Below are 18,372 nucleotides of genomic sequence, written 5' to 3' on the forward strand. Positions count from 1 at the left end.
GCCGCATTCAACGAAACTCCGGTGGAGTTAGGTTGAAACGGCGCAACAAAGGCGTGGTGGAGTTTGGAATATTGTGTAGTCGATTTGACTTCGCGGGGAGCGAGGGAGCGGGGCGGAGAGGGGAATCGCGCACTGGGAATTCCCTTGCTGGCGTATTGGTCGAAAAGTACTGGATTTTGGGCGCACGCCCCGGCGGCTCAGACGAGATTACCTCCCGGTTGGGCGAGTCTGGTCTGTCTGGTAGAAATGCTGCGTGGGGGCGCCGCGCTCCGACCCAGGCTCCGATCCCTGCGGGACCCTTCTGGGCTCGCCGCCACGCCGCCGCCCCCGACCACCTCATACCCAGCGGGCCCCTCTATCTTTCAAGCCGACAGCAGGAGGATCCCATTCCAGGCATTTCGCGAGCTCTCGCAGACTGGATTCGGGTTTCGAAATTACGTCTGTTTTGACAAAGTCATACACCGCAAATTCATGCGATCTGACGAGGCCTGACCTAACCTAACCTAGACTAACCTAACCAGCCGCGGCGAGGCAATGTCAAGACGCCCCCGACAGTGTGCGAGCGAGCAGAGTGCGTCGCACAGGCTTGACGCGAGCTTGCTGCTCGTCGGGCAGCTCGGCGCTGCAGCGCTGCGCACAGGTGCAGTTGCTGGCAGCGGACGGCAGCGGACTCGGCGCCGCTTTGCGCCGCTTTGCCGCGCACGCATGGGCGTCGCGCCTCGTCTCGCCGCGTCCCGCGCAATCCCGGCGCGGCCTCTCGTCAGTTTGATTGGCACTAAGTAAAGTCCCCCTGCATCCTCACTGATCCGAGTGACCGCCGCCCCCGCCCGCCCCGCCCCGCCCCGCCCCCGCCCCGCCCCGCCCGCCCCGCCCACCCCGCCCGACCAGCCGCAAGGCCGTCTCCGTGTACGCACGCATGTCCGAGGTGCAAGTCGATTTGACTGCATTTGACGTGCCGCCGACGCGCAGCGCGCTGGAGCACACCGTTCCGGCCCGGCCTTCCTTCCCGCAGGCTTTTTGTTTTCGTTCTTTCAAAGACTTGTAGGAGAGAGAAGAGGGCTGGAAACTTTTGAACCACGTTACATCAACTCCCGCAAGTTGGAAGCCGACGCGATGCGGCGGTGCGCTAGGACACCGGGCGGGGCGCTAACTGGAACGCATCCAAGAAGCGCAACGGTTCATTTCATTTATTTTTTCAGAACTGATTGGACGGATGTCATTCGGGCAGTGCGAAATCTATATTTCTATTTTACATACTTTACTGAATGGGCGGGCCGAGCCGCGCGCAACGGCGTCGCGAGTTGCATCATCCGGACGGACGGACGGCGCGACGGTCTTAGGCCGAGCCGAACCAACCGCGGCTGCCCTTGTTGCTACGCCGCGAGCATCCGAGTGCACTCCGGTGCACTTGGGTGCACCGGACACCGGACGGGCCAACTTTGGGTGGGGCCGGGGGCACCTCTGCGGGTGTGGCTGTTCCGGCCGCGTGTTATAAAAGGAATCCTCTTTGTGCGCCCCGGCACCACACTTGCAGCAGCGAGCCAGCAGCCAGCACCCCGCCGTCGCACACCCACCCACCGACCGCAGCCATGAAGTTCCTGGTGAGTGAAGGGATAGTTCGATCTCTCTGGGAAAGTGTCGAAGTGCTGTGCGAACTGCCTGAGGCTCATGGCGTGCCGACCTGCCCGACAGATCCTCGTTTGCCTGGTGGCCAGCGCCGTGGCCATGCCCGGACCGGCGCCCTCCAACTGGGGCGGCCTGGGCTGGGGCAGCGGCGTCGCCGTCGCTCCACTGGGACTCTCCAACGGCGTCGTGGCCGTCTCCCCCGTCAGCTCCGTCGGTCTGCACCCCGGCGTCGGCACCGTCGGCTCCCTGGGCACCGTCGGGCTGGCCGGCCAGGGCTGGGGCGCCCACGGCTGGAACGGCCAGGGCTGGTGAAGAAGCGGCAGCCCGGCGCACCCAGCGCGCCCAGCGCCCAGCGCCTCGAGACCAAAGACTCCCGGACACCGAACCGACCGAACCCACGCCCCGGCGTCGCCGGCACTACGCAAAACGAATGTAACTTGCACGCGCATCGCTGCGCGCTCGCATTTGGCCCACCGAAATAAAATTTAGTGTTCATACCTTACACTGTGTTGATCTCACTCAATGACTTCCCCAGATCACGAGGATGGGACGCTCAAAGAGACGCTTGCTTTTCGTTCATTCAAGGGCGTTTTATTTTGGTTCCATTTTACCAGTGCACAAAATTGATCAGTTCCACTCTTTAGTAAGTCAGAGATCAGTGGCCAGCGATCCTGAGACCACCCAGACCGGCAATGGACAGGGAGTTGAGGCCGAGGGTGTTGATGCCTCCGACGAGGGCGGCCTGGGGGGCGGCAGCGACCAGCGTGGTGGCGGCGGGGGCGGCAGCCACCAGGGTAGCAGCGGCGGGGGCGGCAGCCACCAGGGTAGCGGGGGCGGGGGCGGCAGCCACGACAGTGGCGCTGCCGGCCTGGGGGCCAACGATGGTCGCGCTGCCGGCCTGGGGACCGACCACGACGGAGTCCGCCTCACGGGGACCAGCGATCACGGTGGTGGGGGCGGCCACGGCGGCCACGGCTGCGGGGGCGGCGACCAGGGCGGGGGCGGCCTGAGGGCCGACGATGGTGGCGCTGGCAGCCTGGGGGCCGACCACGACGGCGTCCGCTTCACGGGGGCCGGCGATCAGCGTGGTGGGGGCGGCGATGGGGGCGGCGACGACGGCGGGGGCGGCCGCGGGGGCAGCAACGAGGACCTGAGGAGCCTGGGGGCCGATGATGGTGGCGCCCACGGAGGCGGGGGCGGCGATCACAGTCTGGGGGGCGGCGGCGGCGATCAGCCTGGGCTGGGCGACGACCACGGACTGCGGGGACTGCACGAGCTGCAGGCCGCCGAGCTGGAGACCACCGAGTCCCAGTCCCAGGCCGCTGGGGGCCGCGCCGGCCAGCGCCACGCACGCGACAACGCACTGCAACACGGACACCATGATGTAGAGCAGCAGGTAAGGCGACACCGAACCGCGCCCCGGCCGCCCACTGCACTTACCACGAGCCTCAGCATGGTGATCTAGTCGTACTCCTTTGCGGCGTAGCGCGCTGCGTGTCGTATCGGACTGTTTGTCCCGGCGTCGCCTTTCTCCCGTTTATATATGTTTGTAGCAGCGCGACGCCCCGCGACGCCAGTCAACGTGCAGCACGCGGTGCCCCCGTGACGGGCCGTGCAGGCCAACCCCGCGCCGTGGCTGCAGCTACGCGCCAACGGCCAGCCAAAGGCCCCCGCCACGCCGCCACGCCGCCACGCCGCCACGCACCCCACGCATGCCGCCGCGTCTATTTGATCCACCCGACCTTGGCGTGCGCGTTGCGCGTCGTCGGGCGCACTGGATCGGCACCGACAGCGCCGGGCGAGACGGTCACTGGTTCAGGATTTCGGCGTCTGTTCGACTCGAGTGGAGGGCCACGCGCCACCCAGCTACGCGCCGGACAAACACAATGGGTGGTCTCGGTTTTCTTCGTCGGCGCGGCGGCCTTCACGGCAGCGCATCCGCCACCGCCGCCGCCCGCGCTGGGAATTCCCTCCACCCTTTCGCCCTGCTTGCCCTGATTAGCAGTGCAGCGGCCTTGGCGGCCTTGGCGCCGACGCCTGCGTCACTACCGCCTCGCGGACCGCCAGCTACCCCCACCCCGCGGAAGCCTGCGGACACGCGCGGCGATGACGTCACCGCCTTGAGGGTAGGCAGCCCATTCGACGTGCCGCTTGCCGCCGCGAGGGTAGGCGACCCTTTCGGCTCAGGAGCTGGTGTTAAGGAGTCATCAGAAATCCCAGAAGCCCCCGATGATCGATTTTTCGCGGAGGCCCCCACACCGTAACAAGTAGATGGCATTACAGGTTTAGGGGGTTGGGATGTCGGTAACTATGGTGCTAATTGCATTTCCCTCGGCGCTGCGCCGCACTCTTGCGTTTAGGTCTCCCGCTTGCGGCGCGATGTGGTGCTAAACTGACTGGAAATCAACCAAGAAATATCTATAGTAAATGCGGGAAGTTAATGATTTGAGTGCGACGGACGGGCGATACATCGTGACTGCACTTCATTCTTGTGGTCCTTGTGTTGCTAAAGCAGAGGTTCCAGACTTCCTCGACGGCCAGGTGGTCAACTCCAGGCGCGCGCTTGGCGCTTGGCAGGAGCGAGCCAAAGAGTGACACAGTCTTTTATCCTGCTAGCTCCATTAAATCATAAATTCATTTTTTTAATGCATCGCTTCGAGGCCTGCGCTTGTTTGTGATTGGCTGACCGCGTTGTGCGTTGCGTTTACGCCCGGCCCCTATTTGTCTGGCCTCTGAAGGACAGACACCTCATGTTTGCTCCGCCACTGCCCCGCCACTGCCAAGGCACTGCCACGCCACTGCAGTGCGCCACGCCTCATCGCCTCATTGCGGCACCGCGGCGCTGTCGGTGAAGGGGATCATTAACGCTCACATTATTTCTCTCCGAGACCTTTTGTTTATTTCTGAGGTTCCGTGGAACAAAGGCAGTGACCAGGAAGCTGGACAATTTGTTTTTATTTAATTTTTCCAATTTTCTGATGCTCTTTGGGCATGGGGGCGGTTTCTACCAATGAGGGCCCAGGCCAAGACCGTGGACGCCGAGGCCGTGGACGCCGAGGCCGTGGACACCCAGGCCGACGAGGCCGCGGTTGGCGGCGATGACGCCGGAGGGGCCGGCGATGAGCGCGCTGCCGTGGCCGGTGGCGATGAGGCCGGAGCCGTGGACGCCGTGGACGGCGGGGGCGGCGATGACGGCGGGGGCGTGGACGGCGGGGGCGGCGATGACGGCGCCGTGGACGGCGGGGGCGGCGACCACGACGGCGGACGGGTGCGTCTGGACCACGCTGGAGTGCGACACGGCGGTGGCCGGGGCGATGGCGACGGCGTGGGGGGCGGCGATCAGGCCGGCGTGGCCCAGACCCAGACCCAGAGGCCAGCCGCTGGGCTTGGCCAGGGCGGGGGCGAGTACGGCCACCAGGGCCAACACAACCTGCGGGACAATCACAAGGCTTGGCTTACTTCTGTGCCGAAAGGACGTTCTCTTTTCCGCGCAGTGTCGTGGATTTGGGTGCGCGGTGACGCCACGGCGGGCGTGCACTGCTTGACGTTCGGCGCGGCGACTCCCGAATCCGCGAGCACGTCCGGCCGAGACAATGCGCCACGCGCGCGCCGCGCACGCACTGCATCGCCGCGCGGGACGGCGCCATTGCCGCGTGCGGCGTTCGCAGGTTGGCGCGCCGCCAGCAAGGCCCGTCACCTGGATCCTGCGTCCGCGAGCGCGGCGCGGCTGGCGCGGCTGGACTCGGTCGCGACGCTGGCTCCACTCGTGCACTGCCACTGCGCACGGAGGCCTGGCCAGGGCGGCCGGGGCGGGCAGGGCGGGCAGGGCCTTGGCGAAGTCCGAAGGGACGCCGTGGTGCCGTGGTCCCCGAGGGGAGAGCCCTGCCGGCCCGGCCCAAACGAAACTGGGCCGAGCTGGCCAAGTTGCACCCGCTGCACTCGCTACTCGCTACTCACCATGGACTTCATGATGCTGGGGGTGGGTTGCTGGGCTGTTGTGTCGGCGGAGGTCTGCCTGTCGTTTGTGTCCTAGGCAACGACGCATTCGCTTTTATACCAGCACAACGCGTTGCAACGGAGGGGGGCTCGACTCCTTGGGGGCACGGCCGACCAGGCCGACCGCAAGGAGCAGGCGCAGGCAGCCACACCCCTCTCCGGACAACAACAACCGAGTCGGGAGGGGCGCCGGGGCGCGGGGCGGCGGAGGGGAGGCGGCCACGCCACAGGGACGCTCACACGTCACACCCGCGCTCGCCCTGCGCCCCGCAGTCTGCAGTCCGAGCAGCACCGGTCCAGGACCCCACGGGGGCTCGAGCCAGGGGCTCATCCGGGCCACCATGCGAGAAAATAGAGGCTTTGTGAGTGCGAGGCGGTGGCCGGGCGGCGCCCTTGGCCGGTCCCAGAGGCGGCATGGCGCCAACAGAGGTGCACAACACGTAGCCGTTCATGCGAGAGAGAGAGAGAGAGAGAGAGAGAGAGAGAGAGAGAGAGAGAGAGAGAGAGAGAGAGAGAGAGAGAGAGAGAGAGAGAGAGGGGGAGCGAGAGCAGGGCGTTACTCGACGTTACTGCACATTTATGCGTCGCATGTGTCCGATACAGTGTCCGCCCGACCCCGACGCCCACTCGGCAGGCGGCAAGCGGCAAGCTAGAAGCACTGGCCGTTCTGCAGGACGAGGGTCGCGGCGCTACTTCGTTACTCGGAGTTTCAAATGTTTCCACTGCATCGTGTTCGGTTTGCTGGCGGACGATCGGGTAGTTCGGCCCTGCGGGCCCTGCGGCCTTCTGGGTCCATTTCCTGCCGACGCCCTGATTTGCCAGCCCAGGCAATCGCGCTCACGGATCCATTTCATCTTGATCCCCCTCCACGGCTTGGCTCGGCTTGGTGCGAGTCAGCGCTCTCGGCCAGACAGCACCGCCAGCGCGGCCTGCTTGCCCAGAAAGCCGATGCGCCGCCCCAAGGTGATGAACAGTGTGCTCGCCCGGAGTCGTTCCCCTCCGCATTTCGGCCTCTCAGTGGAAGAGAGTCCTGTAGAGAGTCCTGTAGAGAGTCCTATAGAAAGAGAGAGGTATAGTCCCACCTAACCTTTCACCGGGCGGAGAATAACGTGGCAGCGGCACGCCCAGTGAGAATGTATACGGCTAGGGTGACCCTTCGGCCTGTCCGGCGGGCTGTTTTTGAAGCCGGAGTTGCATGCCAGGCCAGGCGTGGCCAGGCCGAGCGCTCATATACGCTGCCAGGCACAAAGTCGATACGCTTTTTTTTCTGTGACCATGCACGAGTAAGTTGGCAACCATGCTGTACACAGTGTACACTGAAAAAAATGAGGAATGCTCTCGCTCGGTAAGTGCTGCAGCAGGTTTTAAAAAGGCGGCGAGATGTCGGAAAAGAAAATTAATTAACGTTACAACCCCGATAAAAGTTTTAAAAATTGCAATTAAGAATTTGAACGACGACTGACAAGCATGAATGCACGCCCTTGAAACGTAAATGCCGGACCTGCAATCACTATTAGTGTAACAGGAACCGCCTCACCTCACCACGCCCCGCCCCGCCCCACCCCGCCCCGCAGTTCGCGCTACGCGTGGCATGTGCTTCGCTGAATCGATGGTCGTACACAGATACCTCGGCCAGGGCGCGCGAATATCCCATGCGTGTTCTTGGAGCCGTCGCCCGTCGCCCTCTCTCCGTATAGTGGGCTGGCAAACGGACTGTTTGCGTTCTTGTAAGCGCGTGCCAAACCGACAACCGTTTCCATTCAACTCGGCCCAGCACCCAGCCAGTCGTAAGTTCATCAGGGCGCCGCATTGTCCAGAGTCTTCCACTGTGCCAGTCACAGTCGACACCCGCGACGGCGTTTGAAAGCGCAGCGAGTCGGCTCACCAGACGGCTAAACCTTTCCCCGTTTTTTTCGTGATCATGAAGGCTCCGGCCGTCACGGTCACGGTGATAATTTCAGCAGCGTGCCAAACGGTCACGCGTGGTCGGACACGGAGTGCATGGAGTGCGTGTCGCCGCCGCAACCTTAACAGAGACATTAAGGGCGCGAGCAGGGAAGTGGAGGAAGTGGAGGAAGCGGTCCACTGCCAGCCGCAACAGCAGACTGATACCGAGAGTCCTTTCGTCGCTCTGTCTCTCTCGCACTCATGGGGCGTCCCCTATCGGTGCGAGGGAGACAGAGCGACGAGAACGACTCTCGGAACGAGTCTGCGGGCGGTGGCCCCGCCTCCCCCATGTCCGTCCTGCGCTTCCCGCGCTTCCTGGCGCGCGGCTCGCCGCCAAGGAGGCCCTGCGGTGCCAGGCAGCCAGGCCGCCGGGCCGCCGGGTTGCGCTTTGCGCTGCAATTGCCATTGCCGCCTGATATGCACCTCTCTGCTCCCTGCCGCGCGGCGGTAATTTCAAAAGGCCGCTCGGCTAGCGCGCCTCGCACGCTTTCCCGATAAGCGGCTCTGGATGTCTTTGGAGGTCGCCGTCGTCGGAATGCGGCGCGATGCGGCGCGAGTGGAGAGGTCGAGGTGTGCACCGCATCCCTGTGGGCTCGTGGGAAAGTTAGGTTAGGTTAAGTTCAGTTTTTGGAGGCGCACTCGGTATTTTGCAAAGCGACCCCTGAGCGACGTAGGAGCAGTGCACCGTGGGCCAGAAGACGGGTGGAGGCGGTCTGAATGCCGGACGCGTTTTGAGCTCCAGAGTCGCTAAACGAGACTCGAACCAAACGTGTGACCCCACCAATGGATTGCTCTCCGAACGAGGAATCCATTGGTGGGGTCACACGTTCGGTTCGAGTCCTGTTTAGCGACTCTGGAGCTCAAAACGCGTCTTGAGTTTTGACCGCCTCCACCGGTCTTCTGCCCCACGGAGCAGTACTCATCCCCGATGATAGTCGAATAAATGTCGCTTTTCCGGCCGTTCCGCGCGTCCCGCCGACTCGGTCTCCGCGGCGGAAAGCGAATGCGACGCCACTGTAACGCGGCGACGCGACGCCATTACACGCGGGGCTGTCAATTAGATTGATACTGATGGCCGGTCGCTCTGTCTCTCTCACTCTCGCGCGCCTCCCGCCGGGCGCCCCGCCAGTGCGAGAGAGACAGCGCGAAGTGAGCCCACTGCAGCCCACTGCAACGGGCCGCTCTTTTGTCGCCGCAACCAGATGAGGCGGTTTGCAGGATAATGACGGCGCTCGCTGTCTGCCAGCCTGGGCTGGCTGCCTGGGCGTGCCGCCTCTGTCACCTGAAGGACTTTCCGTTCAGCGCGTCGGAGACTCGGCGTCCGCGGAAAACGGACCGCTGCGCCACGTGCGTCCGAAGAATGACTCACTCGGTGACGGCCGCGCGACGCGCTCGAAAAAATTTGGTTCAGTCGTCGCGCGAGTACTCGGGCCGCACCATTTTCCTTTGTGCGTATCTCGGTGCGTGTGCGTGCGTGTGGAGATGCGAGGCGAGGCGCTGCCGGGTTCCTCCGGGTCAGCCTCCGCCGCCTATGGCTCGGCGCTCCGCTCCGCATCTCCTCGTCTTCTCCCTCGGGGCGGCTGGCGGTCCGCCGCGCTTCCGCGTCACGCCCACGTCACGACCGTGACCGTGACACGCCGCGCCGTGACGCCGTGACGCGCAGTACGGTACTTGACGGACTGGGCTTCGGCGCCGCCATGGCGCTGGGGCGCTGCATCGCCTTCGCGGTGCCCGGCTGCAGGCTGCAGCACCCCGTCCCGTCCTTGACAGTGAGCGCGGCACGGCGCGGCACGGCGCGGCAGGTCCGTCAGGTGTGGCGTGGCGTTGCGTCACGGAGCACAGTGGGCCAGAAGGCCGGTGGAGGCGGCCAAAACTCTAGACGCGTTTTGAGCTCCAGAGTCACAACACAGGACCCGAACCGAACGTGTGACCCCACCAATGGATTCCTCGTTCGGAGAGCGAGCCATTGGTGGGGTCACACGTTTGATTCGAGTCCTATTTAGCGACTCTGGAGCTCAAAACGCGTCAAGAATTTTGGCCGCCTCCGCCGGTTTCTGGCCCACTGTGCGGAGCGGTGCGGGCGGAGCGCGGCGGGCGAGCGCCTGCCGCGTAGGCAACGGGCGGGCGGCGACGCTCGGCGGCGCGGCGGGCTGCCTACCCAGTGTTGGCAGGCGGCCGGCTGCCTACCTCACAGTAGGGTGCGTCGATATGCACGACTTTTCAGATGCAGCTTTTGGGTAGCACTCAAAAGTTTGGTTTTTTTGTGCTGATTCCATAAATGACCTCGGTTTTGCGATAGGACAAAGCCTACATGACCCTACCGGGCGTTTTATGTCAAAAAGCGGAGTTTTTGTATTTTTTCTTGTTTTTTGGTTCCGCATTCCATCCCAAACTGTCGGGGCGGCTGTTGCACGGTCGGATGGCCACCGCCTACACTAAATACAAGTTTTGCAGCTTGGCAGGACCACCGGACACCTCACGTGTGTGTCCCAAACCTCAATTTTCACCCTTTTTTTACAACAATTTTTCATTTTTTTCCCTTTTTTTCAGCTTTTATCGAGGATTGTACCGACCCAGTCAGTCTATACCATGACCAGAGGTTGTATAAAACAGTGCAGGGGTGCATAGAACGCAAGGCAGCCACCGGACCGGGGCTGTGTAGGGAGGGGGAGTAGGGAGGGAGGGAAGGCGGAGAAAACAAATGCCCAAAATCGGCCCAAATCAGCTGTTTTGCCCTGTTTTGCCTGTTGGTAAATACTGTATTGCGGTGCAGCTAGCTTGGCAAGTGTTTCTTCCCCTTGCCTACGCAGGACTCACCACGAACAGCGGACCAGCGGCAGTGGTGGGGACTGGCGCGGGGCACCGTGAGACTGTGCCGCCCCTGGCGGACGAAAGACTATGTGGGTGGGTCCGAACGGAAAAAGTGGAAAAAATATTTGTGCGGACATAACCGAGCTTCTTCAATAGTTACGTTGATTGGTGTTTGTGATTTTAATTTGTAATAGACCGTGTGAAGATGTTTACAGATGTTTAAGCCGATGAGGCGGTTTTCACATGTACATGAGACTATACATACTTTGTCACACTCGTAACAAGTCGCTCCCTTCTTAGGCTCACTGCTTGCCTCTGTTGGATCCAGACCATGTCTGGAGCGCATGTGCCTGTACAAGGTTTTCTTGTGTTCATATGTAGCTGGACACCGGAGGCCAGACAAGAAATTTTTTATAGAGAAATGATCAAAGTAGTCTAAGGCAGCCAGTGTTGTTACTCACAGTGAACATGCCTCCTTTGAGTACATCTTCACAGGTTGACCGACAGAACAGAAATGACCGATAATCGCGCGCTTTTCCCTTACATTTGTTTTGCTACTTGCTTGTTCTGCCAACTCAATTAGGGTCAGTTGGGGTAATTATGGGACACGGGGTAAAAATGGGACAGCTGATTTTTAGTCAAGAATCGAGATTTTAGAACTTGTGCCGTAGCAAAAATTATTTTCTCAATAAAAACATCACATTTGGTATGTAGTGCGTTCAAAAATGTCAAATCTTGACTAAGGATCAGCTGTCCCATTTTTACCCCGTGTCCCATACTTACCCCAACTGACCCTAGTTTGCTCCTTTTTCAAGCGGTGTTTTCCCTTCCCCGGGCCAGTTTGAAATTTCGCGTCTCACGGTGCCCCGCGCCAGTCCCCACCACTGCCGCTGGGGGCGCTCCGATCGGCGGTGCTGTGGCATCTTCCTGCGCGTATCCACTCGTAGCGGACGCGCTCGTGGTGAGTCCTGGGTAGGCAAGGGGAAGAAACACTTGCCAAGCTAGCTGCACCGCAATACAGTATTTACCAACAGGCAAAACAGGGCAAAACAGCTGATTTGGGCCGATTTTGGGGATTTGTTTTCTCCGCCTTCCCTCCCTCCCTACTCCCCCTCCCTACACAGCCCCGGTCCGGGGGCTGCCTTGCGTTCTATGCACCCCTACACTGTTTTATACAACCTGTGGTCATGGTATAGACCGACTGGGTCGGTACAATCCTCGATAAAAGCTGAAATAAAGGGAAAAAAATGAAAAATTGTTGTAAAAAAAGGGTGAAAATTGAGGTTTGGGACACGCACGTGAGGTGTCCGGTGGTCCTGCCAAGCTGCAAAACTTGTATTTAGTGTAGGCGGTGGCCATCCGACCGTGCAACAGCCGCCCCGACAGTTTGGGATGGAATGCGGAACCAAAATACAAGAAAAAATACAAAAACTCCGCTTTTTGACTTAAAACGCCCGGTAGGGTCATGAAGGCTTTGTCCTATCGCAAAATCGAGGTCATTTATGGAATCAGCACAAAAAAACGAAACTTTTGAGTGCTACCCAAAAGCTGCATCTGAAAAGTCGTGCATATCGACGCACCCTACCTCACAGGCGCCTCGCTGGCGGCCGGCTTGGCGTGGTGGGCGGCACAAAGGCGGTGCACGCAGAGCCGGGATCGGGGTGGGCTCTAGTGGGCTTGGCTCAGCGAGCCCATGTGGGCTTCCCAGGCCCACTAAGAGCCCATGAGCCGTAGTGGGCTTCTCAAGCCCACTAGGCGTCTCTAGGGTCAGCCTCTGTCCGCTAGGTGGCAGCACCTGTCGGGACGAGTTGCGACAGGCACAGGCGAGGGGAGAGGCGGGGCGGGCGACGGCAGCAGCCGAACGGGCTACGGAACGTGGGCTCTACGTGGGCTTTGTCGTTCGGAGTGGGCTTTTCGTGGGTCGGGCTCTAAGCGGGTGCGCTCTACGTGGGTCGGGCTTCTAGTGGGTTTGGCGGAAAAGCGCGAAGCCCACTAAAGCCCACCCCGATCCCGGCTCTGGGTGCACGTCGCCGATGCTAATGGGAGCGGCCAGATGGAGGGCGACGCGACTTCCTAGAGTCGCTAGAGTCCCGCTGGCCGCTCAGGCCTCGAGTCCCAAGCCCCGCCTGCCCCGCCACACGGCCGGCCGCTGGCCACACTGGCCACACCCCTCCAGATCGCCCTGCCGGCCTGCCGGCCTGCCGGTATCACGACGGCGGCCTTGCGCCTTGCGCTCGCGAGTCCTATCATTCTCTCCCAGCCGTCTCTCTCGCACACCGTCACTCTCCCTTTCTTGATCCTCGCGCTCTCCGCCTCGCGCAGGCTGTGCCCAGGTAGTGAGTGTTGACGGGCGTATGAGTGATTTCAGTCAACCTGATGTGGACCGAGCGCGGCCGAGCGTCAAAGTTCAAGCAAAAATAATTTCCCCGGTGGGAGAGGTTGGTCAACCTTCATCTTTTTGGACTAACACGCCCAAAAAATGTAGTCACAATTTCTTTGGTTTTACTTTTTTTATGTTATGGGTGCAGCCCTGCGGGGACGCGGGGGTGGATTGCAGGCGCCAAGCCAAGACGCCCGGGGCTGGGACAGACTGGGACAGACGCGGACCACGGAGTACAGTACGAAGAAGGAACGGCAGTACTCGGCGAGAGGCGGAGAGAAAGAAAGAAAGAACCGCTCCGGGAACACGAACCGACCAGACTGTATTATGAATGAAGTTATCGGCGCAAACCGTTGGCGCCCCCGCCCCCCTCACACCCACCCTCTCCGCCGCGTCACACACGCACACGCACGCACGCACACGCCGACAGAAGGCCGTCCACAGTGTCCGTATAAAACGGGCGTGCTGCGACGCCGGGAGCACTGTGCCTGCGTACTCCAAGCGTGCATCACCACACTCACCCAGCATCATGAAGGTCCTGGTAAGTACAACGTCGCCGCCCGCCGTGACCCGCTCTCGCTTTCGGCAGCCACTGTACTCGTCGGCGTTTTGCAGTTTGCCGTCGCCGTGCTCGCCGTGGTGCTGCCGGCCACCCTGTCCGCCCCCAGCGGCCTCCTCGGCCTGGGCGGCGTGGTCGTGGCCGGCCCCACCACCATCAGCCGCACCAGCCTGGTGCAGACCCACCCGTCGCCCGCCGTGGTGGTGGCCGCCCCCGCCCTGCACGGCGGCATCGTTTCCGCCGCCCCCTGGGGCAACGCGGTGGTCGCCGGCCCCGCCGGCACCATCGTCGGCGGCCACGGCCTCGGCGGAGTGGTGGCCGTCAACGAACTGGGCCTCGGCCACGGCGGCATCTGGTAGTCAGGACGACATGGTGGTTGTGATGCTCGATTGGCGCAAATAAAATGGCATGGAAAAAGTTGCAGAAAATGGTCTCATTGTACCTTAGCCTTATCGAAACGATGCACAAAGAAATAATAGCGGTTCTCAAACTGGGGGTCAAAATAAAAATTGTAAATTTTGGGCTGGATCCGCACACAGAGCCTGACGAAAACTGCAAATAAGAAGACGGGATTCGAACACCGGATTTTGGAATTTGAAATCGGCGTACGCACGCTCTAGACCACAGTGACCCACGTCATCTGGGAGGCTAACCGGGGTTTAAAGACAGGCACACTGCAAGAAAAAGTGTGGATAGTACAACAAAAGTACAACAAAAACTGTACAATAAAAGTACAACAGGGATTGTAGAATGTACAACGAGAATTGTACAAACCACAACGAGCCCTGGACTGCACAGCACTCGTCATGCCGGTTCCATTGTACTTTGTACAACAATTGTTGTACTTGAAAAGTACACAATAGAGATGCAAATTTTCCGGAAACTTTCAAAGGGTCGGAAAAAAACCGGAAAAGTTGGAAAAAAACCCAGAAAATTTGGAAAAAAAGGAAAAATAGGAAAAATTAGTTTTTAAGCACTATGAACATGAAACCTACCACTTTTGTGCTTTTTTACAACTTTACCTATACTGACAACCCGAGATTAACAACAGCAAGCTCAAAAAACGCACGAGAAGGAGTCATAACAGGGTATAAGTAGTTTGAGTGCACTGAGAATCGTGTTCACAGTAGGGTTAAAGGTATGCTTTTAGCCTACTTTCAGGCGAAATGCCCGACTTTTTGCCTACTTTTCAGGCTGAATCTTTCCAATTTTTCCGAGGCCAGGGAAAAAAACGGAAAAAAACACTGTTTTTTTCCAATGTTTCCGGAAACTTTCCGGGCATTTTCATCCCTAGTACACAAAATTCCTGATAAAAAATTTGCCAGAAATTTGTGTACTTTTGTTGTGGTTATTTCCTGCAGTGCATGATCCGCCTGAGGCGTCACCCAGCCCCATCAGCTGAAGGGGCTTGTAATTGGACTGCATGTTCAATAGTTCCATCTCATCTCGTGGAACCAAACTCCCTGTAAGTCCACTCATGTTTCTATAAAAATCACTAAGGTTTTTTTTTTTTCACGCATAGTGCTTTACTGGTACTTTGTTCTTAGTATTGGTCATGTTGGATCGGACCCTTCTAAAGCTCGAGATTGTGTCTGAAACGATCTGGGCTGCTCAACGTTTTCTTCATTTGGCCACACCACATTTTCAAGTTATCAGTCAAGGCAGGATTACGTCAAAACAAGCTCAAGTCCGGAAAAATCTCTTTTATTTTTTTCTGCTTTTTCAATTCAAAATGCAAGATAGTTGTTTTGGTTCATGACGAGAGGACGGTCAAGAGGGCAGTGAAGTCCTGATCGGAGCTGTCGCTCCGGGCAGCGGAGGGCTGACGGCGTGGTGCCGGCGAGGTGCTCTAGGCGAGGACCAGCGGGGAGACGAGGCCGTGGCTGCTGATGAGGCCGGGGTGTCCCAGGGTGGAGACGGGCACCAGGCCGGAGGTGCTGACGATGCCGCCGCCGGGGCCGACGAGCACGGTCTGGGCGGGCACGGCGGACACCAGGCCGGGGTTGCCCAGCAGCACCAGGCCGCCGCCGGGGCGCGCCACGGGCTCGGGGGCGGGGGCGGACAGCGCGGGGGCGACCAGCGCCACGAGGAGGACGGCAACCTGCGGGCAGGGCAGACGGAGGCTCTCAGGACACGGAGGAACAGGAACCCTCGGACCCACTCGCCGTCCACGACCATCTCCACGAGCACCTCCACGAGCACCTCCACGAGCAGCCACGAGCTGCGGGGGCAAGCGGTGCCGGTTTGACCAGGATGCCGTCGTCGCCGGCACCGTCCCCGAACTGCACCAGGTGGGTACTCACCAGGACCTTCATGTTGGAGAGAATAGGGGGGTCGGCTTCTGCTGAACTGAACACAAGACACAAGTCGACTGATGCTGGCCAGGAGGAGGCGGCCGTTTATATAGCAAACGCATGGGCAGGCGACAAGCGCCTGGACAAGGCGCTGTGCATACACTACACCACACATGCACATACGACGCACTCCTCCGAAGCGCTCTCGCGTCGGCTACCGCTAAAGCCCTGAAAGCGTGCCGCGAGCGAACGATGACCGAATCTGACATTTCCCGCCGTTGCGGAATTGAACAGTTTGGAAACAAACAGAAACATGCCCAATTGTTCTGAATTGTTTCGGTTGGGCGCGGTTGGCCGCCGGGCTCCTGAGGCATACGCGCTGCACGTGACTCCACTGTTTCACCTGCATTAGCGGCAACCGGCAACGCCTTGGGCAGTGGCAGTCATTCCTCAGAATTTCAAACTTCAGAAATATTTTTATCTCATATTTTACATATTTGCACTTTTAATACGCCAAATTACGGATTCCGAAAGGTGACGCGGCACCGTCATCCTTTTTCACGGTCGCTTAAATCTCAGATCGCTAAAATGATGTAATTCACATCGCGTATTGCTCCAGTTTGTTTACGTGCCAAAGAGAGGGAGAGAGAGAGGCCGATCCGGGGAGGGAGAGTCGGAGAGAGAGAGACAGACAATCGCCATTAACTGCGCGCGCGCACCGCCGTCCTAGCGCTACTATGGGTGGGAGGAGGGCCGCCTCTCGCTCGGTCTCTCTCGCCCTCCCTGATTGACTCGTGGAGAGTGAGAGAGACGCACAACGCCGCGCTCGCCCGTCGAACAATCAAGTAAAGGCTTTGCCCCGCCCCGCGTCACCCACACCCTCGGCAAAGTCCAGGACCCGATAGCGCACATTCCAGGACGGCCTGCCACTGCAGTGGACAACCAGAACGGCTACACAGGCTACACGTGTCGCGATTTAATACGCGCCTGTTTGCAAATGTGGCGAGCGTCGAACTGGAAAGTGATTTGCGCCAGGAGCTTTTTTAACGCCTGGTGTGGTCTAGCCCTTAATGGTAATGGCAACGGGTGGTAGGAACGCAGTGCGCGACTGTGCGACTGGTTGCCTACCGTCAGTCTGGCAGGGGCTTCCCTTGGTCGATCTGGATGAGCTTGCGCGTGTGTGCGTGCGTGTGTGTGATGTTTAGGGCGTCTATTTCGGACTCGTCACCTGCTGCTTGTCTCCCGACCGCAGATTTATAAACGCTGCGTAGGCATCGCTGCGTTATTATCATCGATGCCATTGTTTGATGCGCTAAGGAGATCCGCGCCGCGGCAGCCTGTCGGACCTCTGGGACGTCTTGGCACGCCACTTGCATCATGAACGGGGAATGCAGATCGCTCATCACACACGCACACACACTAACGCACGCACACATTACGCATGTGTGTGATTCCTTCCAGGACACGCGTTCAGTAAATGGCGCCTTGCTATATAAGTGGCAGAGGATTAAAGAATTGACGAGCTGTTTGGAATGAGAAGAGATTACGGTCTTGGCAGTGCGTCTTTATTGGCGGCTTTTGTCGTTCATTGCTCATAGCGCTGCTCCAGCGGGGACCTCCAGGAGCAGATGGCGCGGCCGGCGATGGCGATGGCGATGGTCAGCGTCTCCAGGACGCGCCGTGGCCCAGGCCGCCCAGTCCGCCCAGGCCCCGCTCCCAGTACAGGCCGTGGCCCCTGTGGTCTTCCCCGGCGTGAGGCACCGCGTCCCTCAGTCCGCTCCAGACGGCCCGGCTGTCTGGATTTCCAAACAAATCTTGAGTGTCCGATGCATCGTGTGAACTTTGGCAAGGTTTTCAGCCTGAATTCAACCGACCTGTCGGCGGCACGCTCGGCGGCACGACGTCGTGGTGTCCGGAACTCTCGATGCTCCGACTGAAGCCGTGGGCCTGGAACATGCCGTCCATGGAGTCAGCGCGTCAGCGACTGCGGGGCTTTAGGAGCGACATTGAGATTGAGAAGACGAAAAGAAGCGGGTACCTCCAGGACGGTCCTGGCCACGGCAGCCGCCACGGCCGCGGCGGTGGCGGCGGCGTTGCTCGGTGCGGGGGCGGGGGCGCCGTATCTAGTGGCCGGGGGCGGCGGCGGTGGTGGCGGAGGCGGCGGCGGGGGCGGCAGCGGGGGCGGCACGCCGTACACGTGGCGAACTCGAGTCACCACTGACGGTCCGAAATCCGGCAAGGCGGGTAGCGGCAGCCGCAGCAGCACAGTCCGATACCCGCTGCAAAAACACTGCGCTGAACATCACTGGCACCCCCTGAGTGTAACCCTCCCGATGAACCACCCGGATGCCCACCTGTACGTCCTGTAGACGGGGTAGACTGCCCTGCCGTCCGCGGCCACCGTCACCACGCTGTCGCCGTCGTTGTCGTCGAACAGGTTCCACTTGCGCCACTTCCAGGCGTCTGCGAGGCTCGCCGTCGACACGATGACCGCCACCAAGACGGCCGTCGCCGCGCCCATCCTGGTCCTCGACGGGGAGGTCGCGTGGCGGTCCGCGGCCCTCTGCCTCGAGTGGCAGTTTGAGTTTCGGCGCCGGGGGTGCATTGTCTTTATAGGCCGCCCCCTCCCGAACTTGGCGGGCGTGAGCGAGGCGAGGGGCGAGGTGCCACCATCGAGGTGCCACCATCAGCCTGCCGGTGCCGATTGACGCGTCCGTCACGCGAAGCGCGAAGGCCCTCCTGCCCCATAGTCACGCGTG

General features: G+C 60.4%; 3 protein-coding genes across 3 annotated transcripts; 1 reads left to right on the forward strand and 2 right to left on the reverse strand.

Moving 5' to 3' along the window:
• Positions 1–2,195: 2,195 nt before the first annotated feature.
• LOC117639975 (calphotin-like) lies at positions 2,196–3,151 on the reverse strand. The gene is made up of 2 exons (XM_034376102.1): positions 3,067–3,151; positions 2,196–2,989 (listed from the first exon to the last, which is right to left on the reverse strand). The coding sequence occupies exons 1-2, from the start codon at positions 3,079–3,081 to the stop codon at positions 2,282–2,284; spliced, it is 723 nt and encodes a 240-aa protein (XP_034231993.1). The 5' UTR covers positions 3,082–3,151; the 3' UTR covers positions 2,196–2,281.
• Positions 3,152–13,240: 10,089 nt separating this feature from the next.
• Positions 13,241–13,742, forward strand: LOC117641640. Its single transcript, XM_034379137.1, has 2 exons — positions 13,241–13,301; positions 13,376–13,742. The coding sequence occupies exons 1-2, from the start codon at positions 13,290–13,292 to the stop codon at positions 13,676–13,678; spliced, it is 315 nt and encodes a 104-aa protein (XP_034235028.1). The 5' UTR covers positions 13,241–13,289; the 3' UTR covers positions 13,679–13,742.
• A 3,840-nt stretch (positions 13,743–17,582) lies between these two features.
• On the reverse strand, positions 17,583–18,134 carry LOC117643144 (forkhead box protein K1-like). Its single transcript, XM_034381852.1, has 2 exons — positions 17,968–18,134; positions 17,583–17,892 (listed from the first exon to the last, which is right to left on the reverse strand). The coding sequence occupies exons 1-2, from the start codon at positions 18,132–18,134 to the stop codon at positions 17,583–17,585; spliced, it is 477 nt and encodes a 158-aa protein (XP_034237743.1).
• Positions 18,135–18,372: the final 238 nt, after the last annotated feature.

This window comes from Thrips palmi, unplaced genomic scaffold (assembly GCF_012932325.1).
Source record: "Thrips palmi isolate BJ-2018 unplaced genomic scaffold, TpBJ-2018v1 HiC_scaffold_1, whole genome shotgun sequence".
NCBI classification, from domain to species: Eukaryota; Metazoa; Arthropoda; class Insecta; order Thysanoptera; family Thripidae; genus Thrips; species Thrips palmi.

Coding starts and splice junctions, on each gene's coding strand:
- LOC117643144 (XM_034381852.1), bottom strand. CDS start 18,134: ATGGGCGCGGCGACGGCCGTCTTGGTGGCGGTCATCGTGTCGACGGCG. Junction 17,893..17,967: donor CCCGTCTACAGGACGTACAG/GTGGGCATCCGG, acceptor GTGTTTTTGCAG/CGGGTATCGGACTGTGCTGC.